At 36.1% G+C, this 20,323-nt stretch overlaps 1 protein-coding gene across 1 annotated transcript in view; it reads right to left on the bottom strand.

Moving 5' to 3' along the window:
• Nucleotides 1–219: 219 nt before the first annotated feature.
• The window catches only part of OPA1 (optic atrophy 1 (autosomal dominant)), a 56,025-nt gene continuing 35,921 nt past the window's right edge, over nt 220–20,323 (bottom strand). Inside the window, exons 28-30 of the mRNA XM_009701247.1 lie at nt 19,305–19,415; nt 1,261–1,338; nt 220–722 (exon numbers count right to left, since the gene is read on the bottom strand). Of these exons, the coding sequence (XP_009699549.1) occupies nt 1,274–1,338; nt 19,305–19,415 (176 nt within the window). The 3' untranslated portion in view covers nt 220–722; nt 1,261–1,273. The remainder of the gene's footprint in view (nt 723–1,260; nt 1,339–19,304; nt 19,416–20,323) is intronic.

Here is a 20,323-nt window from a genome sequence, read left to right as displayed (position 1 = left end):
ATTCAAAAGTAACAACATATATTAGGAAAAAACAGGCAAAAGGAGCAGCTCTTGACATTATTTCCTGAGCCAAACCTTTTAAGGTGTTAGTGAATAGCAGTCTGTACTTTCACTTGAAAGCACTGCAAGAATTGCTTGGATGATGTCTCTCAAGAGTTTAGGAGTTTAACAAAATCCACAACTTCCTCTCAAGATCTCAATACCATGCTTTTAAATCTGTACCAGAGTGATCAGAGAATGGTTCAACACAGAGCATAACAGATACAAATGGCATTACTCAGAAGGGTGTTTTAATGTACATACAATTACTAAAACTTTATGTCAAACTCCAAGGATCATTTGCAGGCAAGAAAATGACCACAGATAAAAATAATTTTATGAATCTGATCCAGCTCTACCATATGTGACAAATGCCAAAAATAAAAGCTTTTTTCCTTTCAGGAAAAAAAAACAACTTAAATGTACAACTTCAGCAAGCTCCCAAGCTATCTCATTGACACACAAGTCAGATTCTTCTGTCCTGTGTATGTAGCTTGAAAAACTAAAAGAACAGGTGGATTTTAACTGAACTTTAGTCCCACGAGACATTATTTTCTTTCTCCTCCAACATTTCAGGATGCTCCCCAAAAGCAGAGGAAAGAGAATGGGACACAAAAGCCATTTCTATTCAGTTGTCTTTGTGCAAGGTATCCTGGAAAAGGCTGCATTCTTGTGTAAAGTTGCTGTTGAAACAGAAAGAAGATTATTTTAAAATGTGTGCAAATATATGACAGTCCTTAGGCTTATGTTTTTGAGAACTAATATAGAAGAAAGAAATTTGGAAGCTACCTGCATGCAAATATTTTTGCTAACAATACACAGTGCCTTTAAGGAAAAAAAAGAATCAAAATGCTTTTATAGACAAGAAAAGCATTCCCTTAATTTTGATTCCAGCTAGTTATGCCTTCTTTCTCTAAACACAGATAAAAATAATGAACTGGCAGTAATTAAATAGCTTAGAGTGTTTCACAATATCTGAATAACTAGTCAGTAATTGTATTTCTACTAAGTTTCATATCTGCTTGTAGCATAAAAGCTGAAAGTATAGTTCTGCAGATTAGAAGCAAGAAGTAGCAGCAGCTGCCAGGCACTGGAATAAAACAAAAAGGAATTTTCACAAAGTCTGTATGAAACCATGTGCACGTAAAAGAGATGGATAATAATTTTATCCTGAACAATGAGAAAATTGTAGCAATCTTTTTATGAGCTAAACATGATTACCTGTTTGAACAATCTACTTTTCTTGATGGAGAGCTTCTATAAAGGCTTCAAGTTTTTCCTGGATCTCTCGAACTTTTTCTGGAAGAATTGAGAAGATCACTGTTCAAAATACTTACTACTTAATTGAGGACATGCCCAGAAAGAAAAAACACAAACCAAACCACCAAACCTGCAAACATGAAGAAAAACTGATGCTGCTGTCAATATTACCCTACGCATTTAGTTTCTTAATGACTAAGATTTAGAACATTTTTCTACATCCGAAGAAATGAAACCCTGCCCCATTTGAAGAACTTCTACCATACTTTATGATTATCATGATAATTTAATAATTCAAAAATTTACCAAAGCAATCTAATACTAGAAATGTTGTTATTTAAAAACCCTGAAATTTCCATTAGATGATGCACAGCAGAACTACTGTACACCTGTTACATGTAGGGAGTCGTTATCTTTTAAATAATGCCTACTAATACCTTTCTCTTTTAACCAAATATCCTTATTCTCTACAGCAAGTGTCACAAACACTACTAATAATTCTAAAAAGAGTTGAAAGCTAGTGCCCTTTCCGCAGGGAAAATTTCAGGGAACAAAACGTCAGTATTCAAGACACCTATTCAAAAGGGCATGCACAATGTTAAGAATGTTTAAAACGTGCACTTTATTTCCTTGTATTTCAGTAGTAACCAGATGGATGTGGGCAGAATCTTATTTTATCAGAGTTTTATATGGGAGTTTATTTCTCTACAAAAACATGACTTGAACACAACTACAAATAGTTACTACGAATGAAAAGGCAACATTGATTGGGAAAAATTCAGGGGTTTAGGCATTTTTCCACTCTCTTCTCAATTCCATACAACATTTGTCATCATATAACCTATTTGATTTATTAAATTGATTATGAAGCAAGATTTAGAACATAGCTGGAATCCGAAGCCTGTAAGATTTCCTGCTTCTCTCTCACCACATCCTCATTTGAAGCTCCTCCTATGTGTGATTATAGCCATGAAAAACACACGCTTCACAAATAGGAAGGAACAGGGGGAGAGCAGTAGGACAGACAAAAATAAGTTAGATTAGCATAAACACAGACAAAATTTTTTTTTCAAGCTAAAAATACTATTGGATTAAAGCCATATGTCCCCTTGTACGATATACAAGGTTTGAGCTTCTTTTTTTAAATTCTTTTATTAATGTTTTCTTCTCTTTAGCAATACCATATGTTATAAACTTGCTTTGCTGAGCTGAAATAACAGCAAAACAGAAAAAAAAAAAAGAATCAGCCTTAAATGGGGTATATAAACATGAGTGGAGGGAAAAAAAAAAAAAGACCTCCAAAGAGAATGGTATAAGAGTATAGCTAAGGGAACTAAAAGTTTCATCCAGTAACAAAATGACAATCCCACAAACGGTTATGAAATCCATTTTAGGGTAATTATAATAATAATGATAATAATAATAAAAACTGAACAAAACCCTGTAGTCTTGTTCTAAGAGAAGTAGAGAATTTTAGTTAGCATTTGAAATAAAAAATGGAAAATAGCCCGCACAAGGATGAAGAAATCTGAAACATATCTTTATCATGCAATTCCTAGGTGATGAAGGGCAAGCCACTTATACTTTCAACACTCCAGTGTCCCCTTCCCCAGTGGTGCTTATCTACAAACACAGACATACACTGAGGCTGAGTCACACTCTGGGTCCTAAAGAAAACGTCAAAGAACTTTCTTGAATTTCAGCTGATTTTGTTTTTTTAAAATACTTTGATATTAAATGAAGATTACAGTCAGTGTGAGGGCAAAAGCTGTATCTTGGAAGTTACGAAACAGCAGCAGCTAATTTTTACCAGGGGGACAAAAAAAAAAAAACTTCCTCAATTCAGTTCAGCAAAGAGAATCTGAAAGCTGCCAATGAAAAAAGGTAGTCCCATGATCACATCTCCTTACTAAGCACATTCCAAGTGTTTTCATTACTATCTTTTTAAACAAAAAAAGAGTATGTATTGTTTACATGTCAGTATATAAACCTCTTGTGTAAAGAAAACATTAATTCCATGGCATTTATTTAGGCAACTACTCAGCTCAGTTTCCAATACTGATGCTGTATGTATGTTTACAAAATTAGCCTTTGAAATAATATTCTACTATCTTGGACAGAGTTGATGTTTTTGGAAATTATTAATCCTGGACCTCACTCTCCAAAATGAGCAGCAGTTGCCAGCGATAACTGGAGATTAGATCTCACAACCTAGACGATCTCTTTATGTTGTGCTTTCAATAGCTTTATTTTTGATGTGGATTTTTCTTTTCAATTGCTACATGTTTTCCCCAAGTATGTTCTTTATAATGATCAAGCCATTAGACTCAGTGAAAGCAGGCAGATCTAACAGTATTAAATGCAAATATTTTCCCTTCTCAACCTCTTGCTAATGAAATATTCCAGTTCTGAAAATTAATAGCATCAGCAAAAATCTATCATTATTATTCCACTCTTAAAAGTTTGTGCCAACAAATGTATTTTAATTTTCTGATTAGGGCATATTAAAATAACAGGATAGCAAATATGTATTCCACCAGAATATACTGATCAGCTGTGTTTGCTCAGAGAACAGACATACTAAAATTGACTCCATATTACGAGCACTTTATTAGTTTTTATACTTGGACTGAATTGAAATGATTGCCTAACTGTACTAATTATGAGGTCTTGAGGTAATTTAATACTTTGAAAAAACATGCTGTCTATTCTTAAAAAAGAACAGTTACAATGACTGCCAAATAGCTGCAATTATTCATACTATGCCCTGTACTCTCAGCAGTAGTAAAGCCTTTTGCAGCAGTAGACCCCAGCCAACCTGTAACATTTTCCCACAAGTCCATTCTATAGCACGGAGAGGCAGTCCGCTAAGTTGGTTTACTTTTTAAATAGGCTAATGGCAGAGTTATGCATTTACACAACACTAATCTTAATAAACCAGTAAATACAAATGCTTGGGCAGAACTCTTCTAATGAGTGCAAGTGCAGGGTCTGCAATTCTGGGATAACTGCCACAGTTTCATCAGCGCCATGCGACATTGCATATGGAACAACAATTAAATGTTACAATTCAAGAGTCAGATGCTACTCATCTTTATTTAGGGAAGTTCCCTCCTTTGTGAAATGTACAAACTGTGTACCCACATTTTCAGGGTTTCAGTTGACACCTAGATCAAAATATTAGGGACTTGCACTTGTAAATTATAGTACATTTTGTTTTGAGGAACGTTTATCAACATGTCAAACCCAGAACATCATTTGGGTTTCAGATAAGAATACTTACCTATATAAGTAAATTAAGGGATAGACAAAGGTGACCTGTTGCTCTTTCTAGGTTTTGAGATACTGTGTTTTTCCATATACAAGTAAACCACAGATTAAAAGCATTCACCTTGCTAGCAAATTATTTTTGTAACAGGTTGAACTACCCCAGCACTGTTATACAATGCTCCAGTATCACAGAAGGCTATTAAAGTACTACACTCTCATTATACAGTACTGTAGAAGTTTAAATATGTACTATCACTTAGACTGGATTCTAGAAAGACAATGTGGTCTTTGGTAGTTTTAATGCAGACCTGAAGTTACAAACACAAAATTCTTCCTGCACCTGTTAAAGAGTGATCAAAAATCAAATGAAATCAATGAAGAATAACTGTAACTAACCCTTGTTTTCATCTTTAGAACAGTAAAATTCACAGGTCTAGGGGCAATGAATAGCTATTCTACTTCCCATTTACCTCATGTTTACTGAAAAGATAAGCTGGTTCATACATCAACTCATTATGCCTCTTGATCTGGTCATGAATATTCCCATAATCCTCCCTCCATATCCCATAAAACTTCACTGACAGAATGAGGAAATTCTTTATTCAGACATCTTGAGATCCTCATTCATGGTCTGTCTCTCCTTATCTCCATATGAAATGATATTGCTACCCGCTCATTTTTTTTTCATTAATCCTGTGATTCTGAACCTAAAAAGCTCAAAACCAGACTAACTGATCTGTAATGAGGATTTGGATACACTGTGAACACAGAAAGATGCAGTCACAGATAAAGTTTGCTTTTCCTAGTATCATAAGCTGGTCAGAAGGGAAACCCCCTGAAATACTCAGTCTTACAAGGAGTGCTTGCTTACTAATTGCTGCCTTAGATAGCCAAGCTTATCTACTAATTAACAGCGCAGAAGTTTGGGAATCACTGCTAAAATAAAACAGCTAAAGTAAGTTATTGAATCTCCTGAGGAAATGGCAAATAATCTCAAAATAATATTGAACAAATTACAAAAGCAAAGTACACTACTGATTTATTTCAGCCACGCTCTAAGTAGCAATAAAAAGTTTTCTAGCTATTTTCCAACTGCATTAATTGATTTAATAAAAGATGTGGCCTCTGCCCACAAAACCTGTCTTGCTTATGCTTCTGAAGACAAACAAATTTTGAGACATTCAAATCACACATACTTACCTGTAAAAAAAACAATTTTTGCAGAGAATTTTAAAAATGTTTATGTCTGTCTGTGCAGACGTATGGAGAAAACTGCATGAATATTTAAGGCAAGCCAAAAAGCTTTTCCTTCCCCTGTTTACAAGTTTGCCCATATGACATCAAATTTCAGTTGCAGCATCAAGAAAAACTGTAAAATCTTTCTGGACACGGACCCATCTTTATTTTGTACTTGGTTGAAACTAATAGCATGAAGCAACCATGATAAAAATGTGTTAATACCTCATTATAAATCCTCCTGTTCTACATTAAAGTGATTTCTACCTCCAACTAACGTTTACATGGCTTTGATATTTGAAAGCTCATGGTTGCTACTCCTTTTGCTCCGGATTGTGTTTAGTCTTTAGTCCCGTCTTTTTTTTTTAATCTCCCTTCCTTTCTTAAATCCCTTCCTTGCCTATAAACATTCTCACTGCTTGCTGTGCTACTTCTATGTTATGGTTAATTAACCATAGAGGCAGAAATGTTGAATTTACTGCTGTGAATTCATCATCTTTCCTCTAGTAAAAAGGAAAGCCCAGTCTGTAGTCAGATTTCATCAGAATGCCCAGAAGCATACCATTAAAAACTGGAAATGTCGATCCACAGTTTCCTATTCAAAGTCGAATTCTAGCTTAGGGCTAAGACACAAACCCCATAGTTGTGTACAAACCCCTGGGAACAGTGAGGTGAAGAAAGGGGCGGGAGGAAATCATCTCTTCCCAGTTCAGCCTTTTGTACCATATTCCTGGATTTTAAGGGCCATGCAAAAACTTTATTTCTTGTTGAAATTGTATGAAGCAGCCTGCTCACAGCCACTGCAAATAATGCCCCAGAAAGCAGACTTTCCACCCATAGTTACAAGACCTGCATCAACATGCTTTCTCATGTCTCACACAACCATAGCCTAACAGCCACTATAATTTACTGATCATTGTCTGCTGAATTTTAGAAAATCCTTTGAAACTACCCATCACGTTTTTTGCCAGTTTCCTCTTGTTCACATACCATATTTTCCTCTGGATGAGGCCAAGAGGAAAGCTAAAGTTTGCCTTCCTTCCCCCCCATCCCGTTAAAAACCACCCAGGCTGCCCTTAAAGAGACAGAACATTATTTATCAGCTGCAAAGACAGATTTATAAGTAGAGGGCCCCCTCTGTTCCTTTAAGGCTGAAAAACAGATGGGAAGTGAATGGACAGTCAAAGGGTCAAGAAAACACATGGGAGGTGCTGCTTGTCTGCTGTACGTATGTTCCCAGCCTAAGAAAGAGGTCAAGATTGTAACTGCATGGCTGGGTGATGGAAAGGCCTTTTATTTAAGCTGCTACAAAGACAAATGCTGTTCCTCATCCTGCTGTCAAACTGCTATAAATATTGGTTTGTCAAGAGAATTTCAGCAGCTAAAAGTTTTTTAAAAGATGCTGAGCAGTGGGATGAATCATGTGAACGATTCTTAAACAATTAGCTCATTAGTGTAATAAAAGCACTGCAGAACTCTGAAAAGTTTAAATGGCATTTATAATAGTTCATGTAGTAAATCCATGAATCATTAAAAATATACAGCCTTTAAAATGCAAGCTTGCAGAAAATAGCTAGCATACTCTTTAGTTACTAGTAGTTAGACTGAATGAAGATGCTAATTGATGCTACATTGTAGCAGCTTTCCTTTATTGTTAGAAAATGTTTCTTATTATAGACTGCAGCGCCTATAAGATTTGAATTTGCAGCGAGTTTAATTGAGTTCTTTCTATAAATTCTGACTTCAAGGTATGCTTAGTGGCATGGGAAAATTATGATACAAAAATATTGTAAACATTTATACATGAGGCTTCCTCTCTCAGACATATAAAGCCAGACATCCACCATTATATTCACCAGAGTTACTCACAATTTTTCTACTTGCCTTAAATCCCTTTGCCATCCTGAGATTAAAATACCTTTTATCTCAGCAACACCTAGAATACCTGTACTCCAGTTACAAGTTCCAGAAAGACAATGAGAAGGACAAAGACATGCTCTAACTATCCAAGTGCATCAGGTGAGATGCTTTCATTATTACACAAAGATACTATTTCAGTATCCTCTCAGAAATACTTATTTTAAACCCTAGAACAAGACAAGGTGCTAAACATATTATGTTAATATCACTATTAAAATCTCCAAGGCTCAGTCAACATATCAATTTCATGGATATGAGTTGATCAACAACTGCCTGCTAGTGATCTGGTTGAAAATCTCATTTTGCATGGTATTAACAGGAGAAAACATCAAGGAACGCATTTCATACAAAGCAATATTCTTTCTTTTCCCTGTTATAGGTGATTCCACCTCTAAAACAGGAAAACATCACCTCCAGATTGTATATTTAGCCTGCTGTAGAAACATAATAAAATCTTAGTCTTAAGTAGTCATTTTTTTTTTTTGGGGTGTGTGTGTGTGTGTGTGTGTAAATCACAGCTGACAGCATTGAAGTAACTTTTTTTGCAAGTATTAATATCATAATAATTATTAATACCTGCATATCATATCTGAGCAAAGCTATCTGTACAAAATAGTATCACCTTTATTTCAGACTAAAGATAATCAGGCAGCAGCAGAAGAGAGCTTCTCTGAAAACACTTCTGCTATTTTTACAAGGTATTGAGCACTGGGATGTCATTTTAGCATTACTAATAATGCTTTTTAGCATCAGAAACAGGAATTATGCATTCTGCTGATGAAATTGTAGATTACTGATCAATCAATATCTTGATCTATAACCGCCCTAGATTCACAAGAGACCTCTGCAGCCTAATGAAACGGCTTCGGCAACATATTTCCCCCCTCCTCAGTCGAACAGAAGCTGACTATTTCTTGGAGTGGTCCACAGGGCTCCTCAGGCTGGCAAGCACGAAGTCTTGCTGTTTCTGACAAAGCATATGAGAATTCAGTTATGAGGCTGAAGCAAAGCTGACAACCATGTAGACTACTGACTTTATACAAGATATGTTTCTATGGGCTATTACACAAGTCCTGCTTGTTTACAGAAAAGAAATTCAGTATTACCAAATCATGATGGGACATCACAAACTAGTATACGTTTCTATACTGTCATTAAGGTTAGCTTAATGTACAAATGATTATTAATCTATATTCAGCTGCAAGTTTGAGAGCTACAATGTCTGCAATAGCAAGGGAGGATTTGGGCACCTTTCAGCCCTCTGTCTCTACCATAGATTTTTAATAACTATTATAACTGTTCTAATAACTCAATCTTTCAAAAGAATTTAGCTATGCTGCTTACTGGACAGCTAGAAGGAGCTTAGCAGCAGAATGACAAGGCAATCTCATAAAACAGACTCATATCTTGAATCAGATTTAGGGACACAGAAAGACCTAATTTCAAAACCAAAACTGTTACGCTAGAATGAATCAGAATGTGATGATGCTCATTATTTAGGGTGGAAATAGCAAAAAGTATAAAGGCAAACCAGAAATATTGTGCAGTGATTCATCCAGTGATGTAAAAAAAAACCAAACCACAAAAAAAACTTCTTCTTATGCAGAAAGGACACATACAGCTATAAAGGTAAATTACTTATGTAAAGGCTACTGTAACCTTAAGGATATAAAACTGTAAAGAGACTTTAACATAAGAAATAACTGATACACGGTTCTGCATCCAAAGTAAAAGCATACTCAGTAGTCAGAATATTGTTTTATTATCTAGCTATCAGGACTATTTACATGAAAGACTCTCTAAAATATGATGTCAGAAAATGAAACCGTGATGATATAAATTTTTAGATCATCATCATAATAATAAACTTCATTTTTGATAGTCAGAAACTTAAGTCATCATGCCCTGAAGAAAAACAAATTGTTCTATTATTTCTTCTTAGCTTGGTATCATTCTTAGCTGAAAATATTTCCTTCCCTTTTGTTTTTATATAAACTTCCAAATTAGAAGCAAAGTGGAATCCACTACAACATTAACATACGACACTGACTTCTCCAGCTTTTGGAAATACGAATGTTACACTCCACAGTTCCATACCAATTCAAAACAAACACATATATTGGTCAGTTTAAAGTCTGCATTTATACAAATAGTAATCTCTCCATGATAAGTACTTATTTAAATTTTGATTAATAGGTACCCTCATAAGCAACTAGTACTAAAAAGAAAACAGCATCCAATCAGATGTTTTGATCCTTGCATCATTAAGGAAATTTTAGGAAAAAAATAATTTTGGCAGACGACACCAGAATGATCCTCAAGTACAAGAGATATGGGTCTAGGGTAAGATTAACAGGCATTAAATATGTCATTACTCATGTAGCAGTTTATCATTATTTTTCAATGTCAACTTTAAGGGATAGGTTTCGCTTAGTCAGTGACAAATGTGCTGAACTTTGTAAGGATCCATTTTAGAACCTGGACATCAGTGCCTAACTCTTCATCAATAACTTTAAGAAATCACAGCAGACAGACTTCGGTCATCTGGGATTCTTCAGTTAAGTAAACCATCACTCCGTCACAGGAGGTTTACAAGTGATGTATGTTCTCCCTTGAGGATTACTTCCCTCTGAGAAGATGCAGCTTTTTAAAGCACTTTCTGCCACGACACAAAGCAGGAACTACCTTATCTGCACTTTGACACAGACCGTCCTACACATTCTTCTGGTTTTAATTCCTTAGTTTCATCCAGCTGCCCCAAAACTCAGATAGAAGAAAAAAACCTAAAAATCAAACTGAAACATTCAACCAGTGTCTTTCATGGCACACTTGCTCGAGTTAATTTCATACATTATCTACATGGAATTAAAAATGTGATAATCATGCAAACCCAATTAATTTGCATTCTAACAGAGTACCAGAAAGTTAGCAAATCTACTAAAAATAATGGGATACATTTTTGTTGACTTGCTCATATTCAAAGGTAGGGGAAATTGAAGACACGACCACATAGTCTGATTCCAAGCATATTCCCCCCGACTTCCTGCACCACAGAGCACCAGGACCTCTACAGAGCTCCAGGGTAGCACAGGAGTCATCCTGCCACCAGCACACTGGTGACACCAGCACAAGCTTGGACTCATTAGACACAGATGGCCCACACTTTATTTGATTGACTGAGATTCAGGCAGAAATGAATGTGCTCTAAATGCAACCAGCCTCTGATGAGATGCAGGTCATGTTAACGTCCTGGGGGAAGCTGCTGGCAGGGGACTGTGAAGATATCAGCTGCCCTGCACACGCTTATCAGAAGTTGGAGATCTGTTTGGCAATTCCAAGAGGGAAATGGCAGCTCTGCTTTTGTATGGTTAGAAGGCCACAACATCTCCTGGTGTAACATTCTGCCAACTCAGGATCAGACTACAACTGATCACTCCTCACTGCTACAACCAGCTAAAAGGAGCAAAGCAAGACTGCTGCCACTCCTGCGAACTGTCTCACAACTATGAAGTGACCATATTTTTACTTATGTAGCTTCTAAAACGCCAACATTATGTATCCTGGATGAAATAAGAGCACAAAATAACCAGAATTCTGCAGATTCTAATAAAATTACTCCTCCATTTTGATCTCCTAGGATGCTTTCCTCTTTCCCATGTCTGTCTTTGAGCAGCAGGGGTGACATCTGGACTCTACACTCAAATATCTTCAAAATTAGACTTTTTTTCCGCCGTATTTTGTAAACACTGAAAAACATGTTGGTTCTCAACAAGCACCTTAAGGATTGATTTAAAGACTACTAACCACTGCCTTTGGAGCTGTTTTGTCTGCCTCTGGTTTCTAGGGGAAAATTACCTAAGATCTGCTTATTTAAGAGAAGATCTTTCTGCTACAGCTGAGCTTTGCCCCCTATGAAATGCTGTGACCTTTTAAAGAAGTCGAGACTCATAATACAACAGAAAATGGAAGCAAAGGCTTTAGAAAGCCAAGTGAAAGCATGATTTTAAGGACCACATGTAATCAACAATGTCACGTAGGACAGATAGATCAAAATATTGTTGACAGTCATCTCAAGGGACTGAAATTTAATTAGGCTACAGTAATGACCATAATATAGGATTCATTTCATACAACATTTTTATTCTGCAGTGAACAGTAATGAAAAAAAAAGTAACCACAGAGCAAATAATTATCTGAAGAGTACTGCTCACAGACTTTATCCCCAAATTTGCACAAATGCATAGCAAAGAAGGAGACTCACTTGGATTAAAAACAGTTTGTTACATACAACAGACACGACAGAGCACACTCAGATTAACCAAATACATCACATGAATTCCAGATCCTGAGTCAGCAACTTGCATATGAAGTACCAACCTTAGCTAACATTAGCTTTCTAACTCCATTAAAATGGCAAGTTTATATATGCATATAATGATATTAAATCATTCATGCTCAAAGTTTGCAAAAGGTTTACATTCAACACTAATGGATTCAGCACAAGAGAAAAAGTAAGTAAGAATTTAATGCAGTGACTTCAAAGCAATGACTTTAGATATAAAACTTGGAAGTATTTTACTGTAACACCGGTTTATTTAGGTTTTTTAAGTTTTCATCTTTACAAGGAAATAATTAAGTTCTGCATCTGTTATATTTTGTACCTTACAAATGTATGACAGAATTTAAACAAATGACCCTATCTTTTCTTCATGTGAGGGCTCACTCCTCAAACGATTCAAAAAGCTTTTGTGCAGAACGAAGTCTCAACTAGCCCATGACACCTGTACAGGTGTCAATATTACTGACAAACAAACTTGGAGGCTGATCCCTGCACATTCATACCTAGTAATTTCAGGATCAGGTTTCCACAGGCATTCCGTAAGTCCCTTCCAACCTCCTGCCAATGACTCTCCCTGTGTAAATGCACCTGGTTTTACTTATAATTTAGTGAAGTTCTGGGTTTTCTTTTCCTTCTAACTTGTGAGGAAACAGGGTATTGGATGAATAGTATGCTGACCTAGAAAAGATGCATTGTATATACTATCCTCATATGTGTTTATCCTGTGCACATAAAAGATGCCTTTGCAACATTCATAGTTTAGCTGTTGAAAAGGAATAAAGGAGAAGTAGTAAGTGAAGACAGAACACGTGTATTTCTTTGGAGTCTATGAAATTTCATCTCTAGTGAAGTCAATGGCAAAGCTCCTGCTGACTGCGTGAAGTTAGGATTCACCTTAAGTATTCAGAGTACATGTGCACCACCTAGCATGTTTTAAATGCTACTGCAATATGAACGTATGTAGCTTAGGTTTAGGATAAGACACTGGAAGATCCCATTTCTTTTCTGAAATGATTAAAGCACATTCAGTTCATAACAGTTTTTTAGTAACAAAGCTCACTAAACTAATACTTCCCATGCAGTTACTAATGATAAATGTGTGACTGAGAAAAAATGAGCATCTCTTACAATCTTCATAAATTATATGTCATATAAACAAAAAACCCAAGAGGGTAGAAACCAAGAGGGACAAGGCTAGGCAAGTGCATCTTCCTTCCAGAGGAAAAAACCTAAGGTCCAAGAAACCAATGCCCACTGCCGAGACCATGCTGATGTGTCAAAAAGCAACAAAATGTAACCAGAGATGGGAAAACTGTCACCAACTCTGCTGCATACTCGTCCTCCCCACTCCTCCTATAAAGGCTATTCATTGCCATCTTGTGCTGGAAAGTTGTATGGCAACTTAATTATGGTACAAAGTTCACACTACTGAGGAAGTTTGCTTTGGCCCTTTATATAAAAAGAGCAAGTCCAGCAGAGTGAAATTCTGGAAACAATTAGGAAGTTCTGGGAAGCTTTTCACTTGGAGCTCAACATTAAAAGCATTGCCATGTTAAAAAGTAGCCTACAGAAAGTTAAGATTTATCCACATGCTGTCAATTTTGCATAAAACTATAGAGTATTTCTGCTGAAATTACTACTCTATTGTGTTAAAAATAAAACAGCAGAAAAGATTATTTATCCTGAAATCACATTCTTTCACCTATGTACTCCATTTTGTTTTCCAGGAAAAAATGTATTACCCAATACTGAAAAATATAATTAAAAAGATACAGTTCTAGGGAAGGTGTGACTTCAAAGAATTGTCTTTTATAAATAACCAACCCGCTTTAGCATTGCCATCAAAAAGATCCTGAAACTCAGCAAATGCCAGCAGTTTTACCATTTTAACAAATTTTCTAGAAAAGAACCCAAAACATTTAAAAATACTTTTAAAACTTAAAAACTTTGAGTAACCTCAGAGGCAGCCTGCATGGATGTTCAATGTTGGTCACTTCAGAAAAGTTAAACAGTAATACAGGACAAAACACTATGAAGTAGTAAATACTATAAAAGATGACTGATAGAATTAAAGGATACATACCGACTGATCCATCTTCTAAGGTATTGTAGAAACAAAGGGTAATTAATATTTTTTTAAAAAAGAGAAAGTGGAAAAGCTCTGTGTACAGCTATGCACACTTGTGCATAACACAGCCATAGGCATTCGAAGGGACTGACTTGCCACTATTAGATACTAGATTTTCCTCTCCAGCCACAAGCAGTGCCTTAAAGCCTGCAATACAAACAGGGCAGTGCTGACAAGAAGTATTTTTACGAGTGGAAATTCTCCTTTTAAAATATTAACATCTACCATTGTACTTTTAGCTCCCTTTACCCCATTTTACTTCTTGCAGAACTTAGTATATGTATATAGAACATGGTATATTTAAGAGAGAGAGAGATATATATAAAACATGGTATATTTAAGATACTGATTTAACTAAGCACATAGTAAAATACTAAGTTGTGTGAAATATAAGTTTCAAATAAAAATATTTTGTCCTTCAGCAATGAGCACAATCAAAATGCATGTGCCCACTGGAAAGTAAATGTAATTCTTCCTGTTGCTGATCAGGCTATCCAAGATAGGGTGAAAGACCTGTGTATGTTCTTCAACTGACAGACAACTTTGGTGAAGAACCTCGATATAAATAATGCAGAGTTGTGAGGGAGGTTGTAAACAACTGCATTAAAATAGGTTCCTACCAATTGCTGAATATGCCTGAAGCACCCAGTTAGACATTTAAGAGACAGACAGCAATTCCTCTTGTTTCTGCATCCTCAACAAAACAATAAATATACCTCAACTGTACCTACAGTTTAAAAACATGGTATAGAAAATGACTAGGCTGACAGGCTCTGAACTGGTTGTTACTTCTCACAAAAGGATTTGGAGTCCTGGCACATAATCCAGTGCAGACACCACTGGTTGTTACTTCTCACAAAAGGATTTGGTGTCCTGGCACATAATCCCGTGCAGACACCTGCTCACTGCTCAGCAGTAGGCAAAAAAGGAAATGGACTACAAGGAATTACTGTAAAAAGACTAGATTAAAAACCAGAAGCATCATAATGCAACTGTATAAATCCATAATGCAGATACATTTCCAATACTGTGTGTAGTTCTGCTCTTTCATCTCAAAAAGGGTTTAGTAGAACTAAAAAAGGGGAAAAGAGTGGGAAGGGTGATTGAAGCTATAGAACACTGTCCATGCAAGGAGCAACTACACAGATGAGAACTTTTCAAGTCAGGAAAAAGAAGAGCAAGTGCATGTAGCATAAACATGTATGAAGTCATGAGTGGCACAAAAAATGAATAGAGAAAGATTACTGAACGTTTTTCACAGTACAAGAGCTAAGGAGAACCAAATGAAACTGGCAGGTGGCTCAAAAACAAACAAAAGGAAGTACTTTTTCACCCAGTGTGTAGTTAAACTCTGGAACTAATTGCCACAGGATGTTGCAGTTGCCAAAGTTTACATGAGTTCAAAAAGCAATTACAGAAATTCACAGGAAGAAAAAAAAAAATCCAGGAATGGCTATTAATCACAAAGACATTACCCCAGGACTAGGAAATCTTGAAACCAAAGATTGAAAGATGCTGAGAGCGCATACTAGGCAAGTACTACTGTATGCTTAACACATATGTTCTTATGTTGTTCTCAAAGTACCCACTGCTCATTGCCTGGGACAGGACACTGGGATACACCAACCATGGGCCTCTTTCAAGTCAATTGATTTCAATTGATTGACTTTTAGGACATTTTAAAAGTCACTTTGTCCAATTCAGCTATTAATCCTCTGCTCTGCCCCTTTTTGTATCTTACAATCCTTTCTTCCATATGGTCTCTAGTCCTAGGGCTTCTTTATTTGCATAAATTAGTAACTGTTCACTGGTATAAGTATCATGATGATACTTCTGATAAGGAGTACATTTACATTACATTTAAAGGTTTTTTTTTTAAGAAAAAGTAACCTTCAGTACATTATAAAATATGTAATTTGTTAGAAATCATTCAAAAGATCTGTTTACACTCTTTAAAATGTCTAGAATAAAACCTGAGAAGTAAACATTGAGAAGCAGCAAGACTCAGGGCCTAAAGGACATCAAGGAACATTCAAAGATAGGGTTAAAATACCATTTAGGGCTGTAGAACACAGATAACAAAACCCGCTCAAATATATTTTGAGTCTTATATGAGCTCTCATGAGACTGAGTCACCCATGTTAGAAATGGTTTGACATTAACCCTTATCCTGAACAAACAATAATTCTTCCAGTGCTTCGGCACTAAAAGACTAATGTAACAGAAGTGAGACAGTGTTGCCGTACCATCAGCATCAAGAAGCAGCATCCCAACCTCAGGTATATAAATAATTTAGATTTGCAAGTACAGTGTCCAATCAGGAAGTGAATCTCAGCCCCATATTTACAAATTTAGACTGGAAATTAGGAGACCATTTGTAACCATCAGAGGAATGACATCCTGGAAAATGTTTTCAGTATGAATAGTGAACCCCAACAAGTTAAATGATTTAAAGATGGAGCTCAAGATATATGAATAAGCTGGGTTATATAAACACAGCTGCCCAGAACAGAGAGAGACTGGACTTCATGATTGAGTAGATCCATTCCATCCCTAATTAAAATACAAGTACTTCATGAATGTGTGTTGTGGGAGTCAGGATTTTTTTTCCTAAAGCAGAGTCCTGATCATTACTAAATGATGTAAGAAGGAAATTACTTGTATAGCCATCTGAGAGTTCAATGCTCTATGCTATCAAAATCTGTCTCAGGAGTATAAAAAGTGCACTAGAGAAAAGCACTCTATTCACTGAGGGAAAGGCAAAGAAATCCCTTTTTCCTGTCATTTGGCCATAAAAATGATAACCACTTAGCAATAAAACCATGCAGAAAGTAGAGACAACATTGTTGATTTGACTACAGAGTTAAGCAGTGGCAGTTTTAAAATCTTTCCATAGGTACAATAAACCAGAACATGTCATCACACATCGTTTTGTACTGAATAACAATTATTTCCCTAGAATAATGCATGTGGGATCTGTGACCTCTTGAATCTAAAGAAATGCAGTGCAGTGATGTGTTTTTGCTACACAGTAATTTATGAAATGCATACTACAAACTTGAAACATATATACTAATACAGAGATACCTAGGATATAAACACACAGACAGGCTGCTCTTACAGGTCTAGTCTTAGTTTACAAAATAACGACCCCAGCTGTTACTGCTTTGAAATGGGAGGTTATTCCAGATGCTGCTGAGAGGCAAAATTAACAATGCAGAAATTCCAAGTCAATTTCAGTACAAAATAAAGACAGATTAATTTAAACATTATGTATTTGCTACAGCTCCTTTACTTTGTTTTGAAACATGGAATACTTAAGGATAAATCAAAATCACCAAGTTTCACTCTATACCAGCACTTTGCTCAGGAAAACGATCAACATCCAGCATCAAGGCATGAAAGCAAGCAGCGCTGCTCACTAATAAAAGGAGGTAACTTCATCATTAAATATGTGTCCCACTATGCAGGTTACTACTAGTTTTACCTCAATATATACATAGAGAGAGGAAAAAACCTTATATGTAAAACACTTTACACCCACTCTAAAAGAATGGCTACATGAAGGTTGATACAGGGTTTTAAAAGGAACACAGGATGTTTGAAGAGAATTATGAACCTATCATAAAAATGATATAGTCGCATCATCTGTTTCAGAGACCAGTCAAAAAAAAGCCAGATAATTTGCCCTAGATTCACTAAAACTCCTCCTCACAATTCCAAAATAATACAGCAATACTTTCTAAAGGACAACAAATACCATAACTGATTGAGATTTCAATAACAATGCTTCCAATAATAAGGTAACATTTCCAAAGTAACCAAACCAGCACTATCAAAAAAAAATCCTTAGATTTTGAGTTTATTGTAAGCAAAACATTTGTTTTATATGACATTTTGGATCTAAAAAATGGAAGACATAATTCATACTTGGAAAACTAACAGCAATTGAAGGCTTCTCTGTCCCACTGAACCCTGGATCCCAGAACATTGCTAAATAAAAGAAGAAACACTAACCACAGCATTCATATATTCTGAATAAATTATCCAAAGTCCTATTTTAAGAGAAAATAAGTTTCTACATCAAAGATAAAATAAAGGTCTAAGAAGAAAGGCCACCTGTGATGTCAACACACAGATATTTATCCATCTACATGAACTTTATTTACCACAAGCTTTTTTCCTTTTCCCTTTTGTACAACATTGTTTTTTTCCCCTACCATTCCAGGTGTACAGCTGGGGTTTAAGCAGAAGTCTCACAGAACAATAGCAGAATGCTGCCAAAAAACCAACAGTATCTGTGCAAAAGCAAGCCCCACCAGCTACAAGTCAGTTTAAACCGTACTGGATGTACAGGTAGACAACAGGAGTATCACCTCAGTCTGGACTGTCCCCTTAAAAACTTTCACTGTTTAAAATCTTACTGTTAACCACAAAACCCCTTAACACTTTCTGAGTGACTCAAAGCATTAAACTACTGCAATACTTCCAGAAGGTTAAATCTGCTAGATTTTCTTCCTTGTTAAATCTCTTAATATAATGGTCATCTTTGCTTAATAAGCACAACATCAGATCTTTATGTCTGACAGGCTTTGTTTCTGTATACATGGCCTAAAACGAGCTGGCCAGCAAGTCATGGGCATTTCTAGCTAATCTATATTAAAAGTCAGTATTATCTGTGCAAAGGCTGTGTATTTCACCCAGTAATTAAAAAAGATAGGATCAAAACCTCGTTACACAGTCAAGACTGACTCACTCAGAGACAGGTCTCTGAGGTGTGGATTAACCATGTTGTACTAAAAAACCAAGAACTTCCCTTTACTGTATTACTCTGTGTTTTTCAATATACTGATGCAATATCTTTATATCAGTGAATTTACATCTACTGTAAATTATGTCGTTTTATCACACTATACTACCCATGTCCACCTTTGAATCAGTAAGATCCGACCGTATTTAAGAAAAATTCCATTTCAATGGAATTTGATATTAATTTGATATTAAATGCTAGCATATGAACAATGCATTATCGCATTAAATGTTCTGAAGGACAGTGGTCAGAATTTGCTTCATTTCAAGCTAGTTCCAAAACACTACAGAGTAGGTACTTACTGAGATCCTCCGCGAGCTGGACCCTCTTGCCAGTTAGAAGCTTCACCTTTTTTTCATTGTCCTCAGCAAAATCTTCAAGTACTTCCTTTACATTCTTCTCCAATCGTCTTACTGTAAAAAAAAAAAAAAACAAACAAAACAAAACACAAAAACCCCAAACAAACAAAAAGCCACCAAACAACAAACCAACCAAAAAAAGTGAGTGGTAACACTTTTGCACCTAATGACAAAATTTTGGGAAGGTCTGTGGGAGATGTAGTATATGTTACCAGACTAACTAATCTGGTTGGAGAAAAGGCCCCTCGTTTGGGCCATTAAGACAGGAAATTATTTGAGAAAGACATTCAAATTTCAAAGGATATTTTCTCTCTGAATTAAACTATTGTTGGATGTCTTTTTTAGGAGGAGATAAAAATATATGTAGACTGCTTTGCTGTCTATTAAGTTCAGCAGTTTCTTCTTTGAGACTAAGTGGCCAACAAATCTTTTATTGCAAGCATCCTTGCTGCCTCCTCCTTAACCGTGATACTTCTGCTACCAACATCAGCCTCATCAGATGAATCAAGGCCAAGTCAATTCAAGGTGAAAGATGAAAAAAGAAGTTCATCATGACAGCAGAGTGTGGTATTGAAGGATTGATGACACACAGAGGGGTGTTGTATATACAAGGCTAAGAGGAATCAAAAGCTCTTTAAAGCAGTATTATGTCCATCTTAACACTCATATCCTTGCCCTTCATACTTGGAGGGAGTACCTCCTAATGAAACTTCCTAATCTTCAGCCCAGCAGCTGTCAATGAGGCAGGTGATTTGAAGAGACAGGACCTAGCTTCCTACATTTAGGGGCAATTTCTTCTTCATGGAGGGTAACTTGCATCACAGGACCAGGTTCAAACCTTTTATTTGCACCTTCTTCAAGAGGCAGGCTGAATACTATTTTACCAATCAAAGGCTGTTACTAGTAGTTGTACCTATGGCACTAGCCAATTACTGCATAAATGATGCTTTATATGGAAGCTG

The sequence above is a fragment of the Cariama cristata genome, unplaced genomic scaffold, assembly GCF_000690535.1.
Source record: "Cariama cristata isolate BGI_N322 unplaced genomic scaffold, ASM69053v1 scaffold16995, whole genome shotgun sequence".
Lineage (NCBI taxonomy): Eukaryota > Metazoa > Chordata > Aves > Cariamiformes > Cariamidae > Cariama > Cariama cristata.
The sequence above is the reverse complement of the archived record's forward strand: the minus strand, read 5'-3'. Positions and strand labels throughout refer to the sequence as shown.